The 23,693-nt window shown below is 48.3% G+C and overlaps 1 protein-coding gene across 8 annotated transcripts in view; it reads left to right on the forward strand.

Moving 5' to 3' along the window:
• Positions 1 to 23,693, forward strand: part of CABIN1 (calcineurin binding protein 1) — a 1,566,474-nt gene that overhangs the window by 882,089 nt on the left and 660,692 nt on the right. For all 8 annotated transcript variants that reach the window (XM_085634628.1, XM_085634623.1, XM_085634621.1 and 5 more), the window contains one exon: positions 14,228 to 14,341. In XM_085634628.1, the coding sequence (XP_085490754.1) occupies positions 14,228 to 14,341 (114 nt within the window). The remainder of the gene's footprint in view (positions 1 to 14,227; positions 14,342 to 23,693) is intronic.

The raw sequence follows: 23,693 nt of genomic DNA on the forward strand, positions 1-23,693 counted from the left end.
AACCAAGTCACATACAGTCATTCATTTACTCAAATCACCAGAACATAACACCACCACCATCAAAGGCCAAGTGCTTAAGAAAATATACACATATTTTATTGAGTATTAAAAAACATTAAAAAGTGAATAAAAACACAATATGGCAAACGTTGCCAAAAGGATTTTCTTAAAACACACACAATTAGTACAACACTGGGAGAACCTGCAAGAAAAATAGTGTTCGAGGCATATGAGCTGCAGATTATACACTGTGCATAGATCGCCATCTGGTGTTGGGCCCGGATGTTTGCAGTTTGTTTTTCCTCTTGGAAAGTCTTTGGAAGTCACGAGGTCGGTGACTCCTCCTTTGGTTCGTATTGCGCATGGGCTTCGGCTCCATCCTCAGACTGTTTTTTTTCCGCCATCGGGCTCGGATGTAATACTTCGTGCTCCGGTTCCGAACTCTTCCAGTTCAACGATCGACGCAAAATCCTCGCTCATCGAGATTCTTCAGATAACATATCATCTTAATCACCTTCTACTTCGACACTTCTTCGATTCCAGTCGTCGACGGCGGCCTTCGGGCCTATCCCGACTCCGGTCTTGGCTGATGGAAAGAACTCCCTTCAAGAAGTGCCCTCGATGTGGGTCCAAATTCCCCCACACCGATCTTCATGAGGTGTGCAACCTCTGCCTCTCCCCTGAACACGAGGCTCGGGACTGTCCCGCCTGCAAGTCTTTTAGATCAAAAAAGACTATTCGAGATCGAAGGGCCAGACGCAACATGGCGCACTCCTCGACCTCTGCTCCAGTCGACATCTTCGGGGACGACGTCGAAGCTCCGGGACAGCAGCACACCGAAGAAGACGACGACGACCTCGTCAGTGCTTCCGAGGCCGACGATTCAGATGTGGAGGACATCACCCCGGCGCAGAGGGTCGTGAGTACTATACCCCCTCCCACACCTGCGCCGATACCCAAAAAGGCTTCGGTCACGCCTTCGCTTTCGAGCCTAGGCAAGACCAAGGACACTGCTTCTAACACCCCACCTTCGGGCCCGGTAAAGAAGCCTATTAAGCCTTCCGGCAGCTCGGGCTCGAGCCAGCCTACCAGCGGTGCCGAAAAATACCCTTCGGCACCGAAGAAAAAATCGGCCTCCACACCGAGCTCAGCACCAAAGCCCTCGGTGTCGAAACCCGCCCTCTCGGTGCCGACCAAACATCATAAGGCTCTCGGCGCCGACACTCCCGTGCCGAAGCCTCTCTCGGCACCGAACAAAAAATCAGAGGTCCCAAAAAAGCACGGCACAGACAAGCCTAAAAAGCCGTCGGCCCCGAAAACCTCAGCAACGACCGAACAACCAGTGTCGCAAGAACTATCCTCCAAAGAGGAAGGACACTGCTACCTCCCCTTTCAGAGTGCCTTCCCCACCTCCTCCACCCCCTCCACCCTCCCCACCTCCACCTTCTCCACTCCTGCCTCATCGCTCTCCGACCCTGTCTCCAGACCATGATGATCAAGGGGACCCTTACTACGATCCAGCAGATGTGCCACAAGACCCCACCCCTACTGGATCCCCAGACCCATGGGATGACTAGAACAATCCGGACATCCCAGATGTCCCACAGGATGACCTTTATCCATCCAGGCCATCCCCACCAGAAGACTCGTTAGGTTTTCACCACCTACTACAGAGGGCGGCACATTACCACGGGGTAGAGCTACATAATGACCCAGTGGAGGAAGATTTTCTCCTAGACACCTTCGATACTGCACATAGGTCTACTGCTATACTACCTATGCTAAAAGGGGTGATCAAACATGCACCAGAGGTTTTTAAAGACCCAGTTAGAGCTAGGGTCCTAAACCCACGTATAGAGAGAAAATATAAAGCCGCCCCCACAGATCCTGCATACATTAAAGGCCCTGCTCCACTGGATACCTTAGTGGTATCTACAGCTAGGAAGAGATCAAATTCTCAGGCGTCAGTCGAAGCACCACCACCTGACAAAGAGTCCAAGATCCTAGACGCGTCAGGGAAGCGCACTGCGTCACAAGCCGCCAATATATGGCGTATCGCCAACACTCAAGCGCTATTGGCCAGATACGACAGAGCGCATTATGATTAGCTAGAAACCATCATGCACCATCTCCCTGAAAAATATAGAAATAGGGCTAATGAATTGATCCAAGAGGGGAAAACTATAACTAATACCTCTATACGCTGTGCCCTCGATGCGGCAGATACAGCCTCCTGGGCCATAAACACCAGTGTCCTCCTCCGTCGCCACGCCTGGCTTAGAGTTTCAGGCTTTAAACCTGAGGTGCAAGCCTCCATATTGAACCACCCATTTGATCAACAACATTTATTTGGTCCAAAAGTTGATGAAGCCCTCGAGAAGATGAAGAAAGACACGGATACGGCGAAATCCATGGGAGCCCTACAGTCACACACTCCTAGGCGCTCCTTTCGCCACTCTTTCTTTCGGGGCACGGGTAGAGGCTACTCCTCAGATAGCGCATCCACGTCCTACAAATCCCCTCCTCAGTCCACCTTCACAAGGGGTTATCAAAGAGGCGGCTACAGAGGCAATAATAATAAAGGCAGAGGCAAAACAAATACCGCCCGCTCTGCCACACCGCCTACCCAATGACTTTCCCCCGCTCCCTCCAGACCATCCCACTCCGGTCGGGGGCAGAATACAAAATTTCCTTCATGTCTGGGAGACCATCACCTCAGACAGATGGGTGACCCAAATTATTCATTTAGGGTACTGCCTAGAATTAACATCTACCCCCCCCCCCCAAACATTCCACCCAGGCAACGCCCAATGTCACAAGAACATGCCACGTTACTAAAACAGGAGGTAATCTCCCTCCTGCAAAAACAAGCCATAGAGCAAGTCCCCATCAATCAGCAAAATTTAGGTGTTTACTCCCTGTACTTTCTGATTCCAAAAAGAGACGAGACTCTACGACCTATTCTAGATCTCAGACCTCTAAACACTTGCATACATTCAGACCATTTTCACATGGTAACCCTTCAACAGGTTCTTCCACTCCTCTCCCAGAACGACTTTCTCACCACACTGGACTTGAAAGACGCATACTTTCACATCCCAGTACACCATGCTCACAGAAAGTACCTCAGATTTGTAGTTGACGGGCAACACTACCAGTTCAAGGTGCTCCCGTTCGGGGTCACAACAGCACCAAGGGTATTCACCAAGTGCCTAGCAGTAGTGGCGGCACACCTCAGAAGACAGCACATTCACGTCTTCCCATATTTGGACGACTGGCTAATAAAATCCACGTCCTACGACCAATGTGTGCACCACACCGCCGCTACAATCCAACTACTTCACCAGCTAGGTTTCACGATGAACCACCAAAAGTCCCACCTGTTACCATCACACACAAAACAATATCTCGGTGCCACCATAGACACCTCAAAAGCCATAGCCTATCCCAATCCTGCCAGGATTGCAAACATACAGGCTCTGCGTCAAAAATTCATACTTCAACACTCTCTCCCAGCAAGAGTGTTTATGCAACTGATGGCCTCTTGCATTTTCATAGTGCCTCATGCAAGACTCCAGATGCATCCACTCCAAGAGTGCTTAGCGCGCCAGTGGAACCAGGCCCAGGGGCAACTGACAGATCTGGTGTTGGTGGACGGTCGCACCCATCGCTCTCTGCAGTGGTGGAACACCACAAACCTTTCCAAAGGTCGACCGTTCCTGGACCCGGTTCCACAAATAATCCTAACAGACGCATCGCTCTCCGGCTGGGGAGCTCATCTGTTACATCTCACAGTACAGGGCACATGGATGCCGCAACAGAAGTTACTCCACATCAACCATTTGGAGTTACTGGAAATCTTTCTAGCCCTAAAATCCTTCCAGACGCAGATTTCAAGCAAGGCAGTCCTCATTTGCAAAGACAACATGACTGCCATGTACTACATTCAAAAACAGGGGGGCACACACTCTCCACAGCTCTCTCAATTAGCACAGAGCATATGGAGATGGGCAATTCCGCAGAAAATCTTTCTCCTGGCCCAACACGTCCCAGGAGTCCAAAACACAGTGGCAGATCTGCTCAGCAGACAAACGCAACAGATCCACGAATGGGAACTTCACCCACAGGTTCTTCACCCGTTCTTTCAGAAGTGGGGGCATCCACAGATAGACCTATTCGCCACCCACGAAAACAAAAAATGCCCAAGCTTCGCAGCCAGATATCCACCCCCATTGTCCAAAGGCAATGCGATATGGATGAACTGGTCAGACAAATTTGCATACGCTTTTCCACCTCTCCCACTAATTCCATTAGTGGTGCGAAAGCTACAACAGCATTCCCTCACGCTCATCCTGGTAGCTCCAACATGGGCCAGACAACCGTGGTACGCCACACTACTGGAACTCTCGGTAGTACCACACCAAAGGTTACACCTCTCACCATGCCTCCTGACCCAGAACCATGGAGAGATCAGGCACCCGGACCCAGCTCAACCTTGCCATCTGGCTCCTGAGGTCCTAGAATTCGGATACCTTAACCTTCCCCCTGATTGCATGAATATCATCAGAGAAGCTAGACGCCCTACTACTAGGGCATGCTATGCTGCAAAGTGGAAAAGATTTGTTGTTTACTGCCATAACAACACAATCAACCCTCTAAATGTGTCCATACAGCACATCATATGTTACTTGCTCCATCTACAAAGGTGTAACCTAGCATATACATCCATTTGGTTACACCTCGCAGCAATTGCTGCTTACTTACAAAACAGGCAGCACCTATTACTTTTCAGGGTGCCTGCCATCAAAGCCTTTATGGAGGGCCTCAAAAGAGTAATTCCACCCAGAGTACCACCCTCACCTGTCTGGAACTTAAATATAGTTCTCACAAGGCTAATGGGACCCCCTTTCGAACCATTACATAAATGTGAACTGCAATTTCTCACATGGAAAACAGCTTTTCTAGTGGCCATCACTTCCCTTAGAAGGGTTAGTGAAATACAAGCACTCACTATACAGGAACCTTTTCTCCAAATGCATCAGAACAAGGTTGTACTCCGCACCAACCCAAAATTCCTACCCAAAGTCATTTCTCCCTTCCATCTGAACCAGTCGGTAGAATTAACAGTCTTTTTCTCACAACCTCAAACCGTTGCGGAAAGGGCTTTACACACACTGGATGTTAAAAGGGCCTTACTTTACTACATCCAAAGAACACAACCTTTCAGAAAAACCAAACTGCTATTTGTCTCTTTCTCTCCACCACATAAAGGCAACCCTATTTCTAAATCAGGGATAGCTAGGTGGATTGTAAAATGCATACAGATTTGCTACCACAAAGCAAAACGAACGCTATCTGTTCCCCCTAAAGCCCACTCTACAAGGAAGATAGGGGCTTCTATGGCTTTTCTAGGGAACATACCATTAGATGACATCTGCAAAGCAGCGACATGGTCAACACCGCACACTTTCACAAAACATTACTGTGTAGATGTGCAAACCAAGCAACAAGCTAGTGTGGGCCAGGCTGTACTAAAAACACTATTCCAAACAACTGCAATGGATGCCGGTGGTCGCCGCTAGGGTTGGGTACTGCTATATAGTCTATGCACAGTGTATAATCTGCAGCTCGTATGCCTCGAACGGAATATGCTACTTACCAGTATACATCTGTTCTTGGCATGTAGAGCTGCAGATCTATACACACCCACCTGCCTCCCCGGCTACCTGTATACGTTCTAGTCTATCTTATTTAGATACAACACACATGGGTTTCTTTACTGTTATTACTACGCTCCATCTTTCCCTGCTGGCGAAAAACAATCTGAGGATGGAGCCGAAGCCCATGAGCAATACGAACCAAAGGAGGAGTCACCGACCTCGTGACTTCCAAAGACTTTCCAAGAGGAAAAACAAACTGCAAACATCCGGGCCCAACAACAGATGGCGATCTATGCACAGTGTATAGATCTGCAGCTCTACATGCCAAGAACAGATGCATACTGGTAAGTAGCATATTCCTTCTAATCAATTCAACAGGCTTTACACCAGACCAAATTCATTATTCTGACATTTGATTTTCGTACAATAAACTTGATTTTCATGCAATAAACTTGACAATAATAACAAATGTCTTCCACAGTCTACAGTATGCCTGTGAACAAATAGTGTCAACCCTATTTGAAAGGCTGAAAGAGCAGACAGGTACCCCTTGATAGTGCCCAGAGCAGAGCCCTGCCGGGCCAAAGAGAGAAGGAATAATAGGACCTCAGAAAGAGGGGCAGCAAGAGGATCGACAGCTTTCGCTGTGCACCATGACACAAATTTTTTTCCACCGACAGACGTATACCATTTTAGTGGAGGGACGCCTGGCTGCCAGAATTACATTACAGACTTCAGAAGGCAAGTCAAATGGAAGCAGCTGCCGCCGCTCAATCTCCACGCAAGGAGGTGGAGGCTGGACAGGTTCGGGTGGAGGACCATCCCCTGTTGCTGCGACAGGAGATCCTCCCGAAGAGGCAGTCGGATCGGGGGATCTATGCTCATACTGAGTAGCTCGGGATACCAAACTCTTTGAGCCCAGTCCGGCGCCTAAAGAATGACTTGGGCCTGGTCACATCTGATCTTCTTCAGCACTCTGGGCAGACGTGGTATAGGCGGAAAGGCGTACAATAGACCGCAACTCCACTCGCGACGAAAAGCGTCTGAGCGAGTGCCGCCTTGGAAACTCCAACGCGCAGAACTGCTGACATTGCACGTTCTCTTCGGTGGCGAATAGATCTAACCAAGGTTCTCCCCAATGCTGAAAGAGACCTTGCGCCACCTCCGAGTGATGATGCCATTCGTGATCCAACATGCACCTGCGGCTGAGTTCGTCCGCCCTGACGTTCAGGGTACCCGCCAGGTGTTGAACTACCAAGGAAATGCCTTGACGTTCCAGCCACGTCCAGAGACGTAGAGCCTCTAGACATAGGGTCGACGACCCCACCCCGCCATGCTTGTTGCAGTACCACATGGCGGAGGTGTTGTCTGTGAGCACCTGCACTACTCTCCCCTTGACCGAGGGAATGAATGCTTCAGTGCAAGTAGGATCGCCCTGAGCTCCAAAAGGTTGATATGGAGCTTGGACTCCGCCGGAGACCGGAGGCCTCTGATCTCCGCCTCTCCCATGTGGCTGCCCCATCCCAGGAGGGACACGTCCATCACTACTATGTGCTCCGGTTGGGGAAGGGAGAGGGATCTGCCGCTGACCCAATGTTGTTCCGTGAGCCACCACTGCAAGTACTGTGCAGTGCCCTCCGAGATCTGGACGTAGTCAGACAGGTTCCCCCGATGCTGCGTCCACTGGAACTTCAGGTCCCACTGCAGAGCCCGCATATGCCATCTGGCATGATAGATCAGCAGGATGCAGGAGGCCATGAGACCCAGCAGCCTCAGGGTCTTTCTGACCGATACCCAGGAACAGGGTCGAAAGATCGGAATTATAGCCCGAATGTCCCGGACTCGCTGTTCAGGAGGATAAACCCGAAACTGCGCCGTATCCAGAACCGCTCCGATGAAGAGGAGCTTCTGAGAGGGAATCAGGTGCGACTTCGGCACGTTGATGGAAAACCCCAGCAAATGCAGGAGGTCGGCTGTAGTCTGGAGGTGGGAGACGACTGCCTGGGGCGAGCCCGCCTTCAACAGCCAGTCGTCGAGATAGGGGAAGACTGAAACCCCTTATCTGTGCAGATGAGCTGCGACCACCGCCATCACTTTCGTGAATACCCGATGGGCGCTGGTAAGGCCCAAAGGGAGCACGGTGAACTGAAAGGGCACGTGGCCTACCGTGAACTGTAGGTAACGCCGGTGGGCCGGCAGGATGGGGATATGAAAATAAGCATCCTGCAAGTCCAACGCTACCAGCCAGTCTTGCGGGTCCAGGGCAGACAAGACCTGAACAAGCGTGATCATCTTGAACTTCTCCTTCCGGAGGTCCAAGATAGGACGCAGGCCCTTGTACTTCTTCGGAACCATGAAGTAGTGGGAATAACAACCACGACCTACTTCTGGCGTCGGAACGCGCTCGATGGCCCCTTTGGCCAAGAGGGCCGCAACTTCCTGCTGGAGAAGTGACAAGTGATCCCCCGACATGCGGTGGAACTGAGGTGGCATGGCTGGAGGGGTAGGGGAGGGAGTAGCCCCTTCGGACTATTTGCAGAACCCACCTGTCTGAGGTGATGGCGCGCCAGTGGGGAAGGTGATGGCGAATCCTGCCACCCACTGGCGTCTGGTGGACCTGAAACACCAGACTAGGAAGGTTTTGAGGCAGCGGCAGCAGCAGCAGGAGCGGTGGTGGACTGACCCGCACGCTGTCCTCGGGACCCACCACGGCGGGGCCCACGTCCGCGGCTGCGCTGAGACTGTGGCTGCGCAAGCTTGTGGGTCTGAAAGGAACGCGCATGGGTGCCTTGACCCTGACCTCGAAAAGAGTGAAAAGCGGACCCCGAAGGAGTACGCGTGGTGGTGAGACCTAAGGACTGGGCCGTAGTTCGAGCGTTCCAGGGTGCTATCTGCCTTGTCACTAAAGAGGCGTGTGCCATCAAAAGGCATGTCATGCAGGGTGTTCTGGACATCCCCGGAGAAGCCAGTAGTTCGAAGCCAAGCGGAACGGCGCAGCACCACCGTTGTGGAAAGAGCTCTTCCGAGAGAATGGGCCATGTTAAGCCCACAACGTATGGTAAATTTAGCAGCATCTCTTCCCTCGGTAATGGCCTGGGAGAGAGCCGTCGGTGCCTCCACTGGGCACTGAGGCAGCACCTGTGCCACGGTATCCCACACAGAATGGGAATAGCGGCCCAACAGGCACGCAGTATTCACCGCTCGCAACCCGGAACTGCCAGAAGTGAAAATCTTTTTCCCAAACTGCTCTAGTTTCCTAGATTCCTTGTGCGGAGGAGCAAAAGGGAATGCACTCGGCGAGGCAGAAGCCTGGACAACCAGACTCTCAGGCGTCGGGTGTTGTGTGAGAAAGCTGGGATCGCCGGGCGATGGCGGCGTGCCACACCCTTGTCTACAGGAATTCCTGTGTTAGGCTTGTTCCAGGTTCTCAACAGGATATTAGTAAGCGCCTTATTGAAGGGCAACAACGGCTCAGCAGAGGAGGACTGTGGATGCAGCACCTCTGTCAGGAGATTGGTACTGATAGGTACAGAAGGGAGCTCGAGGTTAAGAGCCTCAGCCGCCCTAAGCAACACCACTGAAAAAGTTCCAACCTCCTCCGTAGCCACGGAAGAAGGGGACAGTGTACCAGGGTGTGGAGAAAAATCCAGATCTACTGGACCCTCCACATCGCCTTCCCATTCAGGCTCCTCCTCGCATTGAGCTGCAAGAGGGTCCTCAGACCCCTCCCAGTACTCCCCTTCGTCCACCGGGTGTTGAAGAGGCCAGTAAGGACGAGGTGCCCGGGGAAATGGGATAAACTCCCCACCAAGGAATGGAATGGGGGTGTAAGATACCAGTCCTGGTTCGGCGCCGTCTGGCTCGGATCCAGACACGGTGCCGAGGCCGGAGCCAGTGCCGAAGCCGAGGCCGGCGGCGCCGCAGGGTATGGTGCCGGCGTAGCCAAGGCCAAAGGTAGCGGCACAGAGGCAGACCCTCCCGACGGATCTGCGGGGTCCGAAGGCGCTCCGGAGGGACCTGACGGGGCAAATAACTGGTGCAAGGCTGACACAAAGGCCTGCACCTCGTTTGAAGTCGGGTGCGGTCCCGGAAAGGGTGGGTAGGCCGCAGGCAACAACGCAGGCTCCAACGGAGCCGCGGGGGAGTGACCGCCTGCCCCCTCCACCGCGTCCTGCGACCGGTGAGGGGTAGAGGAAGAGCGGCGTCGATTCTTTGACTTTTTATGGCGCCTAGACTTACCGGTCCCCGATTCCGGTGAGCGATGCTGATGGCTCCGCGATCGGTCCCTCGACCTCCCACAGGATCAAGAGCTCGATCGGTGCGGAACCGGTTGCCGGACTTCCAAAGCTTTCGGTGCCATGGCCCGACAATTGGGGAACGCCTCGGGGTCATGGGCGTGCCCCAAGCAAAATAGACACACGTCGTGCGGGTCCGCTGCTGACATGTTTCGTCGGCAGGCCCTACAGGACTTAAACCCGGGCATCCCTACTGCACCAGGAGTCAATACTCGACAAAACAAGTTGTCAGAAACCAAGTTAAAACTTGTAACTAGGGGTACCGCTCTCTCTCGGATCTGCGTTGCTGCGCGGAAAAAGAAAGAACTGACGTCAGCGCAGGTGGGCGCGTCTAAGTAGCTCCGACGGCGTCATCTCGGCGGCTACGATGCCAGCGAAGTACGCGGAGCTTTACGACTACGCCTACCGACGCGCAGGGGTACTGCTGACAAAATCTTTCCGGATCCTGTCTGACGCCTGGGGATATTCTAAGGTAAGGAATCTATCACTAATGTGTCTCTTTCAGCTCGAGTGTATGTGACTTGGTTTATTAGGATACCCAAAGGGAATTTCTGTTTTGACTGAGGTCTATTAGGCGCCCTACCCCTTTGGCAGTAAAGGGGCCCCCTCTCATTCTCTGTTAAGATGGGCCTATCACAGCCTTACTTCCTATTGGTGCATACGTTTTGGCAAAAAGAAGATGATTTCAAGGACCATCAGCCCTTCTTTTGTTTGAGTATCATCCTGGCTGGAAGATATATGAAGCTTAACAGCTAAATGCCAGAGTAAATGAGGGAAACAAAGGCACAAATCGTTTTACCACTTCACAAGTACTAAAGAGAATCTATGATTTGGTAGCAAATTTTTGAGTGTGTTCAACCCCTGTATGTAAGATGTATGCGTACACTGTAAGAGTGTCGGATTTATCTGTCTGAATTAGTTATTACCCAAATACTTTATTAGCACTTTTTAATTTTTTATTGATTTATTTTATAGTGCTACTCGTCCAAGTGTAAGGTATCAGAGTATGTTACATCACACACACGTTATACAGAGACAATAAATCATGCAAGTGTGTAAATCAGTGTACAAGAAATGTTCCATAAGACAATGAGGGTTACAAGGTGTAGGAGCCACATGCTGTTTATACTGGTAGGCATTTTATAGTAAGTGAATGGTTGGGAGAAACACAAAGTCAGGATTTAAAACACAGTGCTAAGGTTGGGGTTGTGTGTACGAATAACACTTTATTACTACCCAAAGGGACTTTTTTTGCAACCTTAGAGTAACAGAGTAAGAAAAAAGCAATAAGATTCTAAACCCATCCCTTGCAGTGTGCCTGCAGCTTCTTGATGCTGGTTCATAGCTCACTGTGCTACATTGGATGGAGTGCAGCTTTTGAACTGCAAGTAACAAAAGAATCACTGTGTCAGAAACAGTAATCCACTTTTCCATTTATATAAAATACATATCTGTAATCTGTTTGTTACACAATGTATTTTGCTGCAGACACCCTCCATACTGCTTTATGAGTCTGAAACTGACTAGACAAAACACATCTCCTCTCCAGCAAGTGCATTAACCATCACAGATTTCTTACCCATATTGGTATCCCCTGAGAATTGCTGGGTACACAAATCTCTCTGCAGCAGGTACCGTAACCCTGTAAGATATTTTAAAATGTTGTATCGTTGTGGCCAATTAAGTAATGCAGAACTGATTTACTATCACATTTGTCCCATTTGCCAATTTCTTTGCTCTAGAGTTTTAAAAATATCATAAATGTATATGTTGATTGTCAGACACCGATTTTCATAACTCTGCCTGTCGTGACTCTACCCCATTTTTGCAGCCACACATTGACCCCCTATTTAAGGGATCATGGAGTTAATTTTTCCCATTTCCAAGAACTGTGCACCATGGTACACTACCTCAACTTTTATCTGGCTCTTGAAGGTTCCTTTGTATCTTTGCTCATTTCCTTCCTCACTGTTATTCCGTCTTCATATCCCTTTCTTTTCCCAGTCTCCCCCTTTCTCTCCCTTGTTCTGGGGCAGAGTCTTCATGATGAAAAATAAGTACTTGTCCCCAAAATTGAGGGCCAGTGTGCCCCACCTGTAACCATTGGCTACAACGTTAAAAGGGAGAGGTCCTTTTGGACACCTCAGAGTGCTGCTCCAATACATTTGTAACCTGTTAATGTGCTCTAGTGAAGTTTTGGTGCTGTCTTACTTATTTTACATTTATTTTTATTGTATTACCTTTTATACTGATGTCGTTTTTCATGTTGTTAATATGGACGTGTGTGTGACATCACTTCCTGTCATGTGCTAACATAAGCTAATTAGGTATCTCTCAGAATTGGCAGAACTCTGCCACTGCATAGCGGCTATCTGAAACAAGAACATGGTTCACATGCACATTTTAATATATGTCACCACCATATGGGGAGCACCCAGAGAGGGAATGAGTCAGCGTGTCGGATTACTTAGGGCCCTGAGGTAAAACACTTGGTGTGTTTGTAGGGTGATGCCTGACAGTCTCTCTACTCAAACATTGTGGCACTAGTTATAGCACTAAATAACTAACTCTTAGTTGTTAACATGTTTAACAGTATTGAATACTCCATTCAGAAAGTCCCTTAGACTGGCTCAGAATACTTGTCTCAGAACCTAAGGGATTTGAAGGGACACAGTTTATTTTTCTAAATATGCGGCTGAGCATTCTTTCTTGGCGCTTGTAAAACACCAAGATAAGTGAAGTGTCTTGTCCCGTGTATATGCAGCCCACCTGAGAACCTAGGGGTCTGAGGTGATACTGAGTGATGCTTTTTTTAGGTCTCGCCTAGGCTGCGCTTCCGCTGTCTCTTCAAGACATGCTATATTCAGGATATGGGCATAAAGAGCCACCCACTCCCCCCCGCCCTCTTTGTAATTGGCTTTTGTCCCTGGCCTTTGTAAATGGTGGGTTTTCATTGATCTATAGGCTTAGTAGCCCCTCCTTAGTACCGCCTTGTCTACTCTTGTAACCTTCCATAAGGACACCCTCTGTTACATGTTTTGTTACTCCCTCTGTTTTAATTACAGCCTCAGAGCACTATTTTCTTAAAGGGCTTGAAGGAGGACACACTCTTGGTCCTTAGCAAGGCTGGCAGTGGTTACTCTACTCACTAGCACATCTCATATTTATATGAGGGCTTCTATAAAAGTCCCTTCATCAGCTCCACACAGAGTACAACCTAATCCGGAATTGATATTATAATTCTTTTGTCACATTTCAAAGCTAATAATTGTATATATGGACATAGCTAAATGAATATACTTGTGGTACTGTCTTGCATGCAATGCATTATGGGTAGGCAGTATTTACCATATCTTCTGCAGGTTGCAGTACCATATGTGGCCAAAAGAGATCCGGCCACATATGGTACGACTCTATGCAACATGGCTAGGTAAAAAACTTTGCCATTTATAATATCAATGACTCCAACTTTGCAGGGTGCAGTACTATATGTGGCCAGAAGAGGTCCTATGGGACCTCTTTTAGCCACATATGGTACAGCACCCTACACCTACAACATTGCTAGGTTAAAAAAAAAAAAACATTGGCATTTATTATGCCAGTAACACCAACAAATGCGAGACAGATTGCATTTCCAATGCAATAGGTCTCGCATTTGTTAAAGTTAGAGCTGTTGCCGTTGAAAATGACAATGTGTTTCACTTTTGCATTTTTTATACAGTTGGCAATAGTCCTATGTAAAGGTCATAACTCCACTGAAAATAAAAAACAAAAGTAAAAAAACATTGTTATTTTCAACGCCAACAGCTCTAACTTTAACAAATGTGAGAACTATTGCATTGCAAATGCCTATTTAAGGCTGAAGCCGGGATGAGTTTTCCCCCCACATAGACAAATGAACAGTTGCTGGCACTTGGCACAGAGGGAGCTCTCGGGAGGGAATGGGTCTGCTTGTCTGGGATCCTAAGGGTTTGAGGCAACATTAGTTTTTGCTGGCGTTTTTCTTGCCCGAGTTGTGGCCCTCTCTTCAGCCTGAGAGCCCGCTCTCTGCATGCACCCAGGGCAGCGCCACAAACACACCGAGGAAACCGCATTGGCAGACTGTTTTGGTTTTCTTTAAACAGCCGATATGCAAGCAGTGCTGGCCTGCCCTCCCAGCGGGCACCGAGGGGGAGGAGTGGGGGCGCAGACTCCAGACGAGGCCAGGCAGGAGGAAGAGGCAGCGGCGGTCTCCCACTCACGCTCATTTCCATCCTTCTTTTCCTTCCACAGAACCTCCAGTGGGCCCGAGATGTGTTGCTAGGCAGCAGTATCCCATGGCAGCAGCTGAAGCACATGCCAGCACAGGGGCTCTTCTGCGAGAGGAACAAGACCAATTTCTTCAACGTAAGTTCTGTCTTCTTTCCGCGCTGACTGACCTGGCCGCCTCTCCCCGCACGCCGCCTCTCCCCGCGCGCCGCCTTCTCCCCCGCGCGCCGCCTTCTCCCCCGCGCGCCGCCTTCTCCCGCGTTGTTTTCTCCACGCTCGCACCTGTGCTTGTGTTTACTCTGCTTGGAAGGGCTCTGGGAACTCGTGCCGTAGTAACGCTGCTCGTGGTGTAAGGAAGAGACCAGAGTAGTGGGCTGTGTTTATGGCATCGGGAATGTTTGTGTGCACAAGTATTCTGTGGGAGTGGTGGTTGGTCGTGTAGGGTTACTTCCTGAACCCCACGAGAGGCGTGTAGTGACTGGGGTCCCAAGTAATGCCCTAGGGTTATTGGTGTGGTTTGGTATTGTTTGCAGAGTGGTGGATATTTTAGGTAGTTTGGTGTTATTGGCAGTGGTTGAGCAGCTGGGGAGTGTTTACATAGTTTGGTGTTGTTGGCAGTGGTTGGGCAGCTGAGGAATGTTTACGGAGTTTGGTGTTGTTGGAAGTGTTTGGGCAGCTGTGGAGTGCTTAGATAGTTTGGTGTTATAAGCAGGGGTTGAGTTGCTGGAGAGTCCTCAGGTAGTTTGGTGTTCTTGGCAGTGTTTGGGCAGCTGGGACGTGCTTATGTAGTTTGGTGTTAATGACAGTGGTTGGGCAGAAGAGGATTGTTTACGCAGTTTGGTGTTATTGACAGTGGTCGGACTGCTGGGGAGTGCTCAGGTAGTTTGGAGTTATTGACAGTGGTTGGGAAGCTGAGGAGTGTTTAGGGAGTTTGGTGGTGTTGGCAGTGGTTGGGCAGCTGAGGAATGTTTACGGAGTTTGGTGTTGTTGGAAGTTTTTGGGTAGCTGTGGAGTGCTTAGATAGTTTGGTGGTATCAGCAGTGGTTGGGATGCTAGGGATTGCCAGGTAGTTTAGTGTCATTCACAGTGTTTGGGCAGCTGTGGAGTGCTTGTGTAGTTTGATGTTATTGGCAGCGTTTGGGCAGCTGTGGAGTGCTTGGGTAGTTTGGTGTTATTGGCAGTGTCTGGCCAGCTGGGGAGTTCTCAGGTGATTTGGTGTTATTGGCTTTTTTTGGGCAGCTGGGACGTGCTTATGTAGTTTGGTGTTAATGACAGTGGCTGGGCAGCTGAGGTTTGTTTACGCAGTTTGGTGTTATTGACAGTGGTCGGGCTGCTGGGGAGTGCTCAGGTAGTTCGTGTTATTGACAGTGGTTGGGCAGCTGGGGAGTCTTTAGGAAGTTTGGTGTTATTGACAGTGGTTGGGAAGCTGAAGAGTGTTTAGGGAGTTTGGTGGTGTTGGCAGTGGTTGGGCAGCTGAGGAATGTTTACATAGTTTGGTGGTGTTGGCAGTGTCTGGCCAGCTGGGGAGTGCTTAGGTGGTTTGGTGTTAATGACAGTGGTTGGGCAGCTGAGGATTGTTTACGCAGTTTGGTGTTATTGACAGTGTTTGGGCAGTTGGGAAGAGTTTATGTATATAGGTGTTATTGGCAGTGTTTAGAGAGTTGGGGAATTTTTAGGTCAGGGTATTCAACCTTTTTTTATGATAGGAGTTACTTATGTTGAATGAAAATCATCCTGAGCTACTAATATTATTCGTTTTGTAATAGTGACCATATCAGACATGATTACATTAATGGGCACCATATGCAAGATACGAAAAGAGATCACCTCAGTTCATCAGTCATAGTAGCCAACATTAATGTAAAAAAAAAAAGGGGGGGGTTGTCAACGTGGAATACCTCTACATGGGTAATATAGAACACCCACAGCTGCAATGCCCCTGGCACCAAGGTTATCATATTGTTAATTCTCCCCAATGCTGCATGATTTATCACTCCAATATTGACTTTAAATATATTGTGAAAATGTAACAATTTTTCTTCAAACACCAGCTTATAAATCCTGAAAATGCATCCATTTTTGGCTCGGCTATTAGCTTTTTAATTTTGGTATATCTATATTAATTGTACCAAACAAAAGCTTCTAATTTAGTAGACTGAGCTACACACAGGAGAGCTACTTATAGGAAGCTAGAGAACTACCAATAGCTCATAAACTACTCTGAGAAGCCTGTTTTAGGTACTGTGAAGCGTTTGAAGGGCTCGTACTGTTTTAGAGCATTTGTTGTGGTTGGTAACTGATCATTTTTGTGGGTTCCCTGTTATGTTTATGGGGGGAAATTATTTTGTAGTTTTGGGGTTAGTATGGTAGTGTTTGCTGGATTGATAACATTTGATGAAATTAGTTGTTTAACGACTATTACTATTTGTAGAGGTTATCAATAGTTTGGGGGTTTTGGCGATGCTTGGTATTCGAGGGTGCCTTTATTGATTGGTTAGTGTCAAAAGTGCCTGGGGTTTGGTGATTGTGTTGTGGATGGCTAGTTTTGGAGGAAGTGTCTCCGGCGAAGGAAAGAGTGTCTGCAATGTTGGAAAGGTTCAGTTTTGTAGGAGTGGCAAAGAACTTGGGGGAATTATCTAGTACTGGAAAAGTATTAATGGCTGATGCTGCTAGGTTTTGGGGACACTAGTATTGTTTCATGTTGTAGTATTGTACGCAAGTGCTGGTAATGTCCGATTGCCGCAGTGGCGGTAGTGTATACGTATGTCTATAATGTTTTTGATCATCAATGACATCAGTTGTGCTGACATATGTCAGTAGCGTATGCACCATTCAGTGTTTAGTGGTGTTGGTAGTGAATGTGGTATTTATAGTTTTTGAACGTCTTTGCTAGTGTTTGGGTTGTGCCGGCAGTCTTCGTAGAAGACATTAGTTACTTGGCATGTGGGTTATTTGATAGTGTTTGAGGACATCAGTAGTTGTGTTGGGAGTTGTAACTGGGATTGTATGTTAGGGGTGTATGTTTGAGGACATCAGGAGTTGTGTTGGGAGTTGTAACTGGGATTGTATGTTAGGGGTGTTTTGGTGGAATTTTGGAGCTCATGGCTAGTATGCAGTGCCTTGTAGAGATCGTCTGGGAACAGTAGGGAGTGTCATGGCTATGCCTCTCTTTAGGGTTCATAAAGAAGCTTTTACGTGCAGGTGTCGGAAGGGGTATTGGGGGGATTGATGGCAGTAGACAGGACATATGGAGGGTTATTAGGAGGAGATCGATACAGGATACTGCTTTGAGCCCTTGTCTTGCTTTTTATGTGCCTGGTTACTGTGCGAGTGAGTGAGATTATTAATAATGTACCAGCAAGCTACCAAAATATCCCAAAAGGCATTTTAAAACGGACAGTGAGAGGATGTAAAAGAGGAAAACAGAAAGAGTTTCATGCTGCCTTTGAACAGCCACATTTACTGAATTTTAAGCTCATCTGGTCCAAACTTTCTGAAAGGTTCCTTGTATTTGACCTTGTCATCGCCTAATCTAGGTCTGGTATGCTGGATGCCCTTGGCCTCCAAAAGGTAAAAGAGTAACATTTGGAGGAGGCTTGGCACACACTGAATTCCATTAAAAGTGGCTTATTCTTATGAATGGTGCTACACTGCAGTGTTTGGTGGCTAAGGCTTTTGTCTTGAAGAATATTGTGTAGTCTACCGGATGTATGGCTAGTGTTCAGAGGAAGCTTGGTATTTAATTTCTTGATACATTATAGCAGAAATGTGCCTGTTGCAGGGTTGTTTCAATGAAAGCGGTGGATCCTGATTGAGGAGGCTGTCCTTAAGTACATTGTGGCGGTTAGAAATAAAGCATGGAATCAAATGAGGACGATGAAATGGACAGATTCTGCCAATTTTGCATTCTGAAATATCTTTTTGCTTATCCCTACTTTGCTGCTCTTTAAAAAGTCTTCGGTTATACACCCATTAAGATCCTGTGATATTATATTGCTGAAGGAGCAGTGGTGACAAAACCACACAATTATATAGGGCAAGAAATGTTCTAATTGTGTTACAGGTGGGCTCCTCCCATAGCCAAGTCACAGAGTCTATCATACTATTTGTCTTTGACAGCCCTCTGAATTAAGTAAACTAAAGTAGGACATATTCTCTAGTTATGCTTGATTTAACTGCTCCATTTTGCAGAGTTTAACATAATGTCTTACTCATCGTTCTTTCTCAAATTGGAGTTGATGATACTGCACTTAGCTGGGTAGAACCTTTTGTAGAACATGACAGTGGAACCTTTTTCAGGAGTCCCAGGTCAGACAGATGTTACCAGTCTCATATTGTGTCACTCAGGGGCTTATATCAGTAGTGTCCCGGGGATTTACTTGATTGTTGAACCCACATCTGAGCGCCAACTACAGCTTTTTAGCACTTGACGCTTAGGATAGCGAAGACCAGCAGTCCAAGGCTTACTCAGTTAATTCAGTTGGGTTAGAGACCCAGAACCCCATAAACAATCATACCAATTAATAATTCAGTGTTCAGCCAATGCTTTGTTCTTTTGAAAAAGAATTATCTTTTCAAGTCACACACAACACAATAATGTACATAATGACCCAGACACAATATATTTTGCTGAGTAGAAATAATACCCTTTAATAACGACTAGACCCACCTGTGCTGCTTCTGTGGATGGAACAACCTCCTATGGTAATCTCTGTGTAATAGTTCATGTCTCTGGCACCTCCCATAGAGCGATCACGTATGTGGAAGGTCTTGGGGGAGTGCTTACCAGATTGTGGACCAGTACTTTGGAATGTTTGTTCTCCCCATTGGTGAAGATCCTTTACCCCCTAATGCAAATTGACCCTCAGTTCTCCTCCTAAGTAGTCAGTCAACTCTCTCCCTCCAGTCAAGGTCTAGGCAGCCCCTCCCAGCAGATTGTTGACGTTTCCTAGGTCTGGTCCCAACATCTGGAAAAAGGCAGTTGGAGATGGATATACCAATCCTTGATCATAAAAACGTTTCTGAGTCCCCACTGGTGTGAATACGCCGAATTCTGATGGACAAATCTTGGTACACTGGCTGGAAGTTTCTCTCCCATCTTCTTCACAAAGTTGTTGACAGTGGTCACAGGTTCTTTTCAAATCTGCCATTTTGCTTATTCCACTCTGACTGGTCTCGCGAATCTATTGGGTGCAAAGTGCTAGAAGGAAGGTTAATGTAGCATCTGTGAGTCTTCAGTGAGAAGAACCCGAAAGCAAGAGTACATATAACAAGGGAGACTTTCCCACTAACAACATGTTAACCGGTTTGGGGGCGCAGGGGTGGAGGTAGCCTTTCTAGAGAACCGTGGCAGAGGAGATGACAGGGGGGGAAACTCCCTAGCTTCATAGGAGTCCTTTCTTTGCTTCATTCCTCAACCAGGAGCCTGAACAACTACAAAGGATCAGTGGACAGTCCTGGAAGAGCCCCGCAATTCACATCTGTGATCTGGGCACGCACCAACTTTCCATCTTAAGTATCACTTGGGTGTAGCAGATACTAAATGGAACTGACTGACATTGGTCACGCATCCATCATCCATGTCCCACATGAGTAGGTGAAGGGCCTTTGACCAATTTAGAAAAAAAGTGTGAGAGACCAGTAGGTGACGCTCCAGGGTACGCTAGTAAAAAGAACTGTCTTACAACATAAACAGCATTTGTGCCATCCCTCTCAGTCCTTTACTGCCCCTGCTATGTGTCTCAAACTGTGTTAAAAAAATATCTTCCATGCACATGCATGATTTGTGTGTGTGCTGAGGTGGGGATTAAAAAGCTATATCTTGCTATGACAGGCTCAGTGCAAGAGTGTGTTCTCTCTATAGCCATGCAAAGGACCGCTGTTAGTCCCAACAATAATCAGCATGTATAGAGATCTCCCTTTAAATCATCCTTATAAACAGCAATCTATGCTCCCAAAGAGGTCATCCCTTTCACTTCTGTGTTTTAATGTGCATATCCTCTCCCTTAAGAACCGTATCTGGTTTTGATTCTATGCTCATGCTAACCAAATCGTAAAGCTTTTGCCATCTTATTGGCCAGACTGTTGTTGGCAGTGGAAGAGTAAAACAATATTCAAATTGAACTCCTAAAGACATGATCATATTGGTAGTCCGCAATCTGGAGAAACCACACCTTATATTTTGACTCCAGTCTCTGAGGTCCTGTCCAACTTGAGTTTCCTTAGCTAAAAAGCTGGAAGCCAAAACTATTAACACAATCTTGACTCCAGCTCCACATATTAGCCATTTTCCAGGTGCGATTTCTTCCATCTGTAGACACTTTTTTTGTCAAACATCTGTTTATTGAAAAATAATTTTTTAGCTTCATACAGTAAGGCACTCAGCCTCACCTTTTATCCTGCATGCGTCCCCCGGCTAACATATACACAGTCTCTAAATGTGCTGGATGTACGGTATACAATTTTTGCAGGCCTCGGATGCGCCAAAATTACATTTGCATAACATTGAGAACATACCCCCCCTTCCCTCCCGCCTCCCCAGTGGTGGAGAAGCTGTATCTTAACAAAACCTTGCTTGCTACTGTGCCCTTACACATGGAGTGACGTCCCTCCATGTGCCCCCTGAAAAAGCCCTCCTTGTCAGCGTTGGCCGGGATTCCCCTTTGGGTGCCATAAAACTGAAATAGGTGTAGGCCTCTCATTGTGGGAGGGCAGAACGCCGGCAGGAGGCCCTTCGTGAGGTATGGCACCATGGGATCCCACTTATATACAAACTTTTTTATAGACATCCCTGAAGATGTCAGCCATGTGTTCTATCGTAATTATTCTCCATAGTCGAGAGTGCCATTGTGCCGGCACGTGCGCCTCTTTCTTCTTCCAGTTTGCCGCAATGGCCTTTTTGGCCTCCCCCCATACATGCCCATATGATTGCCTTATCTGCCCTGGTTTGGTGTTCTAGAGTGTTAGTCCTAAGAGGGTCGCCTCTTTTGTGCCAGAATCTCCTCCAAGAATAGTTTAATGAAGGGGCAATCCCACCAGTTGTGGCGGAAGTTCCCCAGTAGGCCACCTCCCCTCCAGCAAAGGTCCGAGGTGTGGGGAAAGATCTTTTTGAGTTTACTAGGGTATAGATACCATTCAAATAATGTCTTATAGTGAGCCTCCCGCAGGTCTACTGAGTGATTGTGCTTAGCGATATCTGCCCACACGTGTTTCCATTCCCCCTTCGTCACTTCTCTCCCCAGGGTTTGCTCCCAAAAGTGAGTGTACCGCGGACTCTGTGTAATCTTTGTAGAGACCAGGAGGCCATATAAATATGAAATAACCTCTCTTGTGGTGCCTGCCTTCCTCACAAAGGATTCTATTGGGGTCCTCTCCCGGGAAGCCGCATCCCTTACTGGTGGATGGAGTGCCCGGTGTTCCAGCTGAAGGTAGTGGAAGTGTTCCGCTGGTAAGACATTAAAATCTTGCTGGCAGTTTTCGAAAGTAAGAATGTCAAAATTGTGGAACAGGTCTGAAAGCACCAAGCCCCCCCCCCTCCCCCCCACCACACACACACACACACACACACACACACACACACACACACACACACACACACACACACACACACACACACACACACACACACACACACACACACACACACACACACACACACACACACACACACACACACACACACACACACACACACACACACACACACACACACACACACACACACACACACACACACACACACACACACACACACACACACACACACACACACACACACACACACACACACACACACACACACACACACACACACACACACACACACACACACACACACACACACACACACACACACACACACACACACACACACACACACACACACACACACACACACACACACACACACACACACACACACACACACACACACACACACACACACACACACACACACACACACACACACACACACACACACACACACACACACACACACACACACACACACACACACACACACACACACACACACACACACACACACACACACACACACACACACACACACACACACACACACACACACACACACACACACACACACACACACACACACACACACACACACACACACACACACACACACACACACACACACACACACACACACACACACACACACACACACACACACACACACACACACACACACACACACACACACACACACACACACACACACACACACACACACACACACACACACACACACACACACACACACACACACACACACACACACACACACACACACACACACACACACACACACACACACACACACACACACACACACACACACACACACACACACACACACACACACACACACACACACACACACACACACACACACACACACACACACACACACACACACACACACACACACACACACACACACACACACACACACACACACACACACACACACACACACACACACACACACACACACACCCCCCCCCCCCCCCCCCCCCCCCCCCCCGTCTTCAGCGCCGGTGGGAACTCTGGGTTAAAATGTATGGGAATGGGAAAGAGTTCCACCTCTGGCCACGAGTCACCTCATCCCAGATCCTGAGTGGGGTTCGAGTGGGGGTACTTAAGTAAGCATTGAGGGGGTCTGTCTTTTTTGGGCGTCCCAGATTGTCCTACCAACTATTGCCCGATCCTTGTAAAGCCAGTGCTTGTCTGATTCCCTCATGGACCATTCCGATATCACTATCAGTTGAGCCGCATTATAGTAAGGCCCAAAGTCCTGTAGTGCCCCCCCCCCCCACGGTAACCCTTCTCCCCCGTGTAACCCTCCTCGCCGCCCCCTCTGGCTCTGGTCTTCCTCAGTACTTGGAAGGTTAGACGGGCTCTTCCACCCTGCCAAATATACCGTAGGATCATGGAACGCACCCCTGGTAGAAATTTGTTTTCCAATTCTATAGGGAGTGCTTGAAACAGGTATAGCCGTTTAGGAAGTACGGTCATTTTGACTGCGTTTATCCTACCCAGCCACGAAATAAACAATGGTTTCCACCTCCTGCAGTACCTGGGAAAGTAAAGGCGGAAAATTCTCTTTGAACAGTCCTTCTATACGAGGGGTGATCTGGATCCCTAAATACGTTAGTGTATGTTTGGCCCATGCTAAAGGGGACTCACCCTGAATAAGTACCCTCTCCCCCTCCGTCAGAGTCAGAACGGAAGATTTGATCAAGTTAACCCTGAAGTCTGCAGCCACCTCGAATTTCTTCAGTTCCTCCTAGAGAGCTCGTAATGAGGATCTGGAGGATGTGAGCGTCAGGAGGACGTCGTCAGCGAACAGCGAGACTTTATGTTCGTCTCCCCCAAAATTAATCGCCTGGATCTCCGCTGTTGCCCCGAGCTGCCAGCAGTGGGGAAAAGGGGAATCCCTGGCATGTTCCTCGAGCTCATCCCT

Source organism: Triturus cristatus, chromosome 11 (genome assembly GCF_964204655.1).
Source record: "Triturus cristatus chromosome 11, aTriCri1.1, whole genome shotgun sequence".
Classification (NCBI taxonomy): domain Eukaryota; kingdom Metazoa; phylum Chordata; class Amphibia; order Caudata; family Salamandridae; genus Triturus; species Triturus cristatus.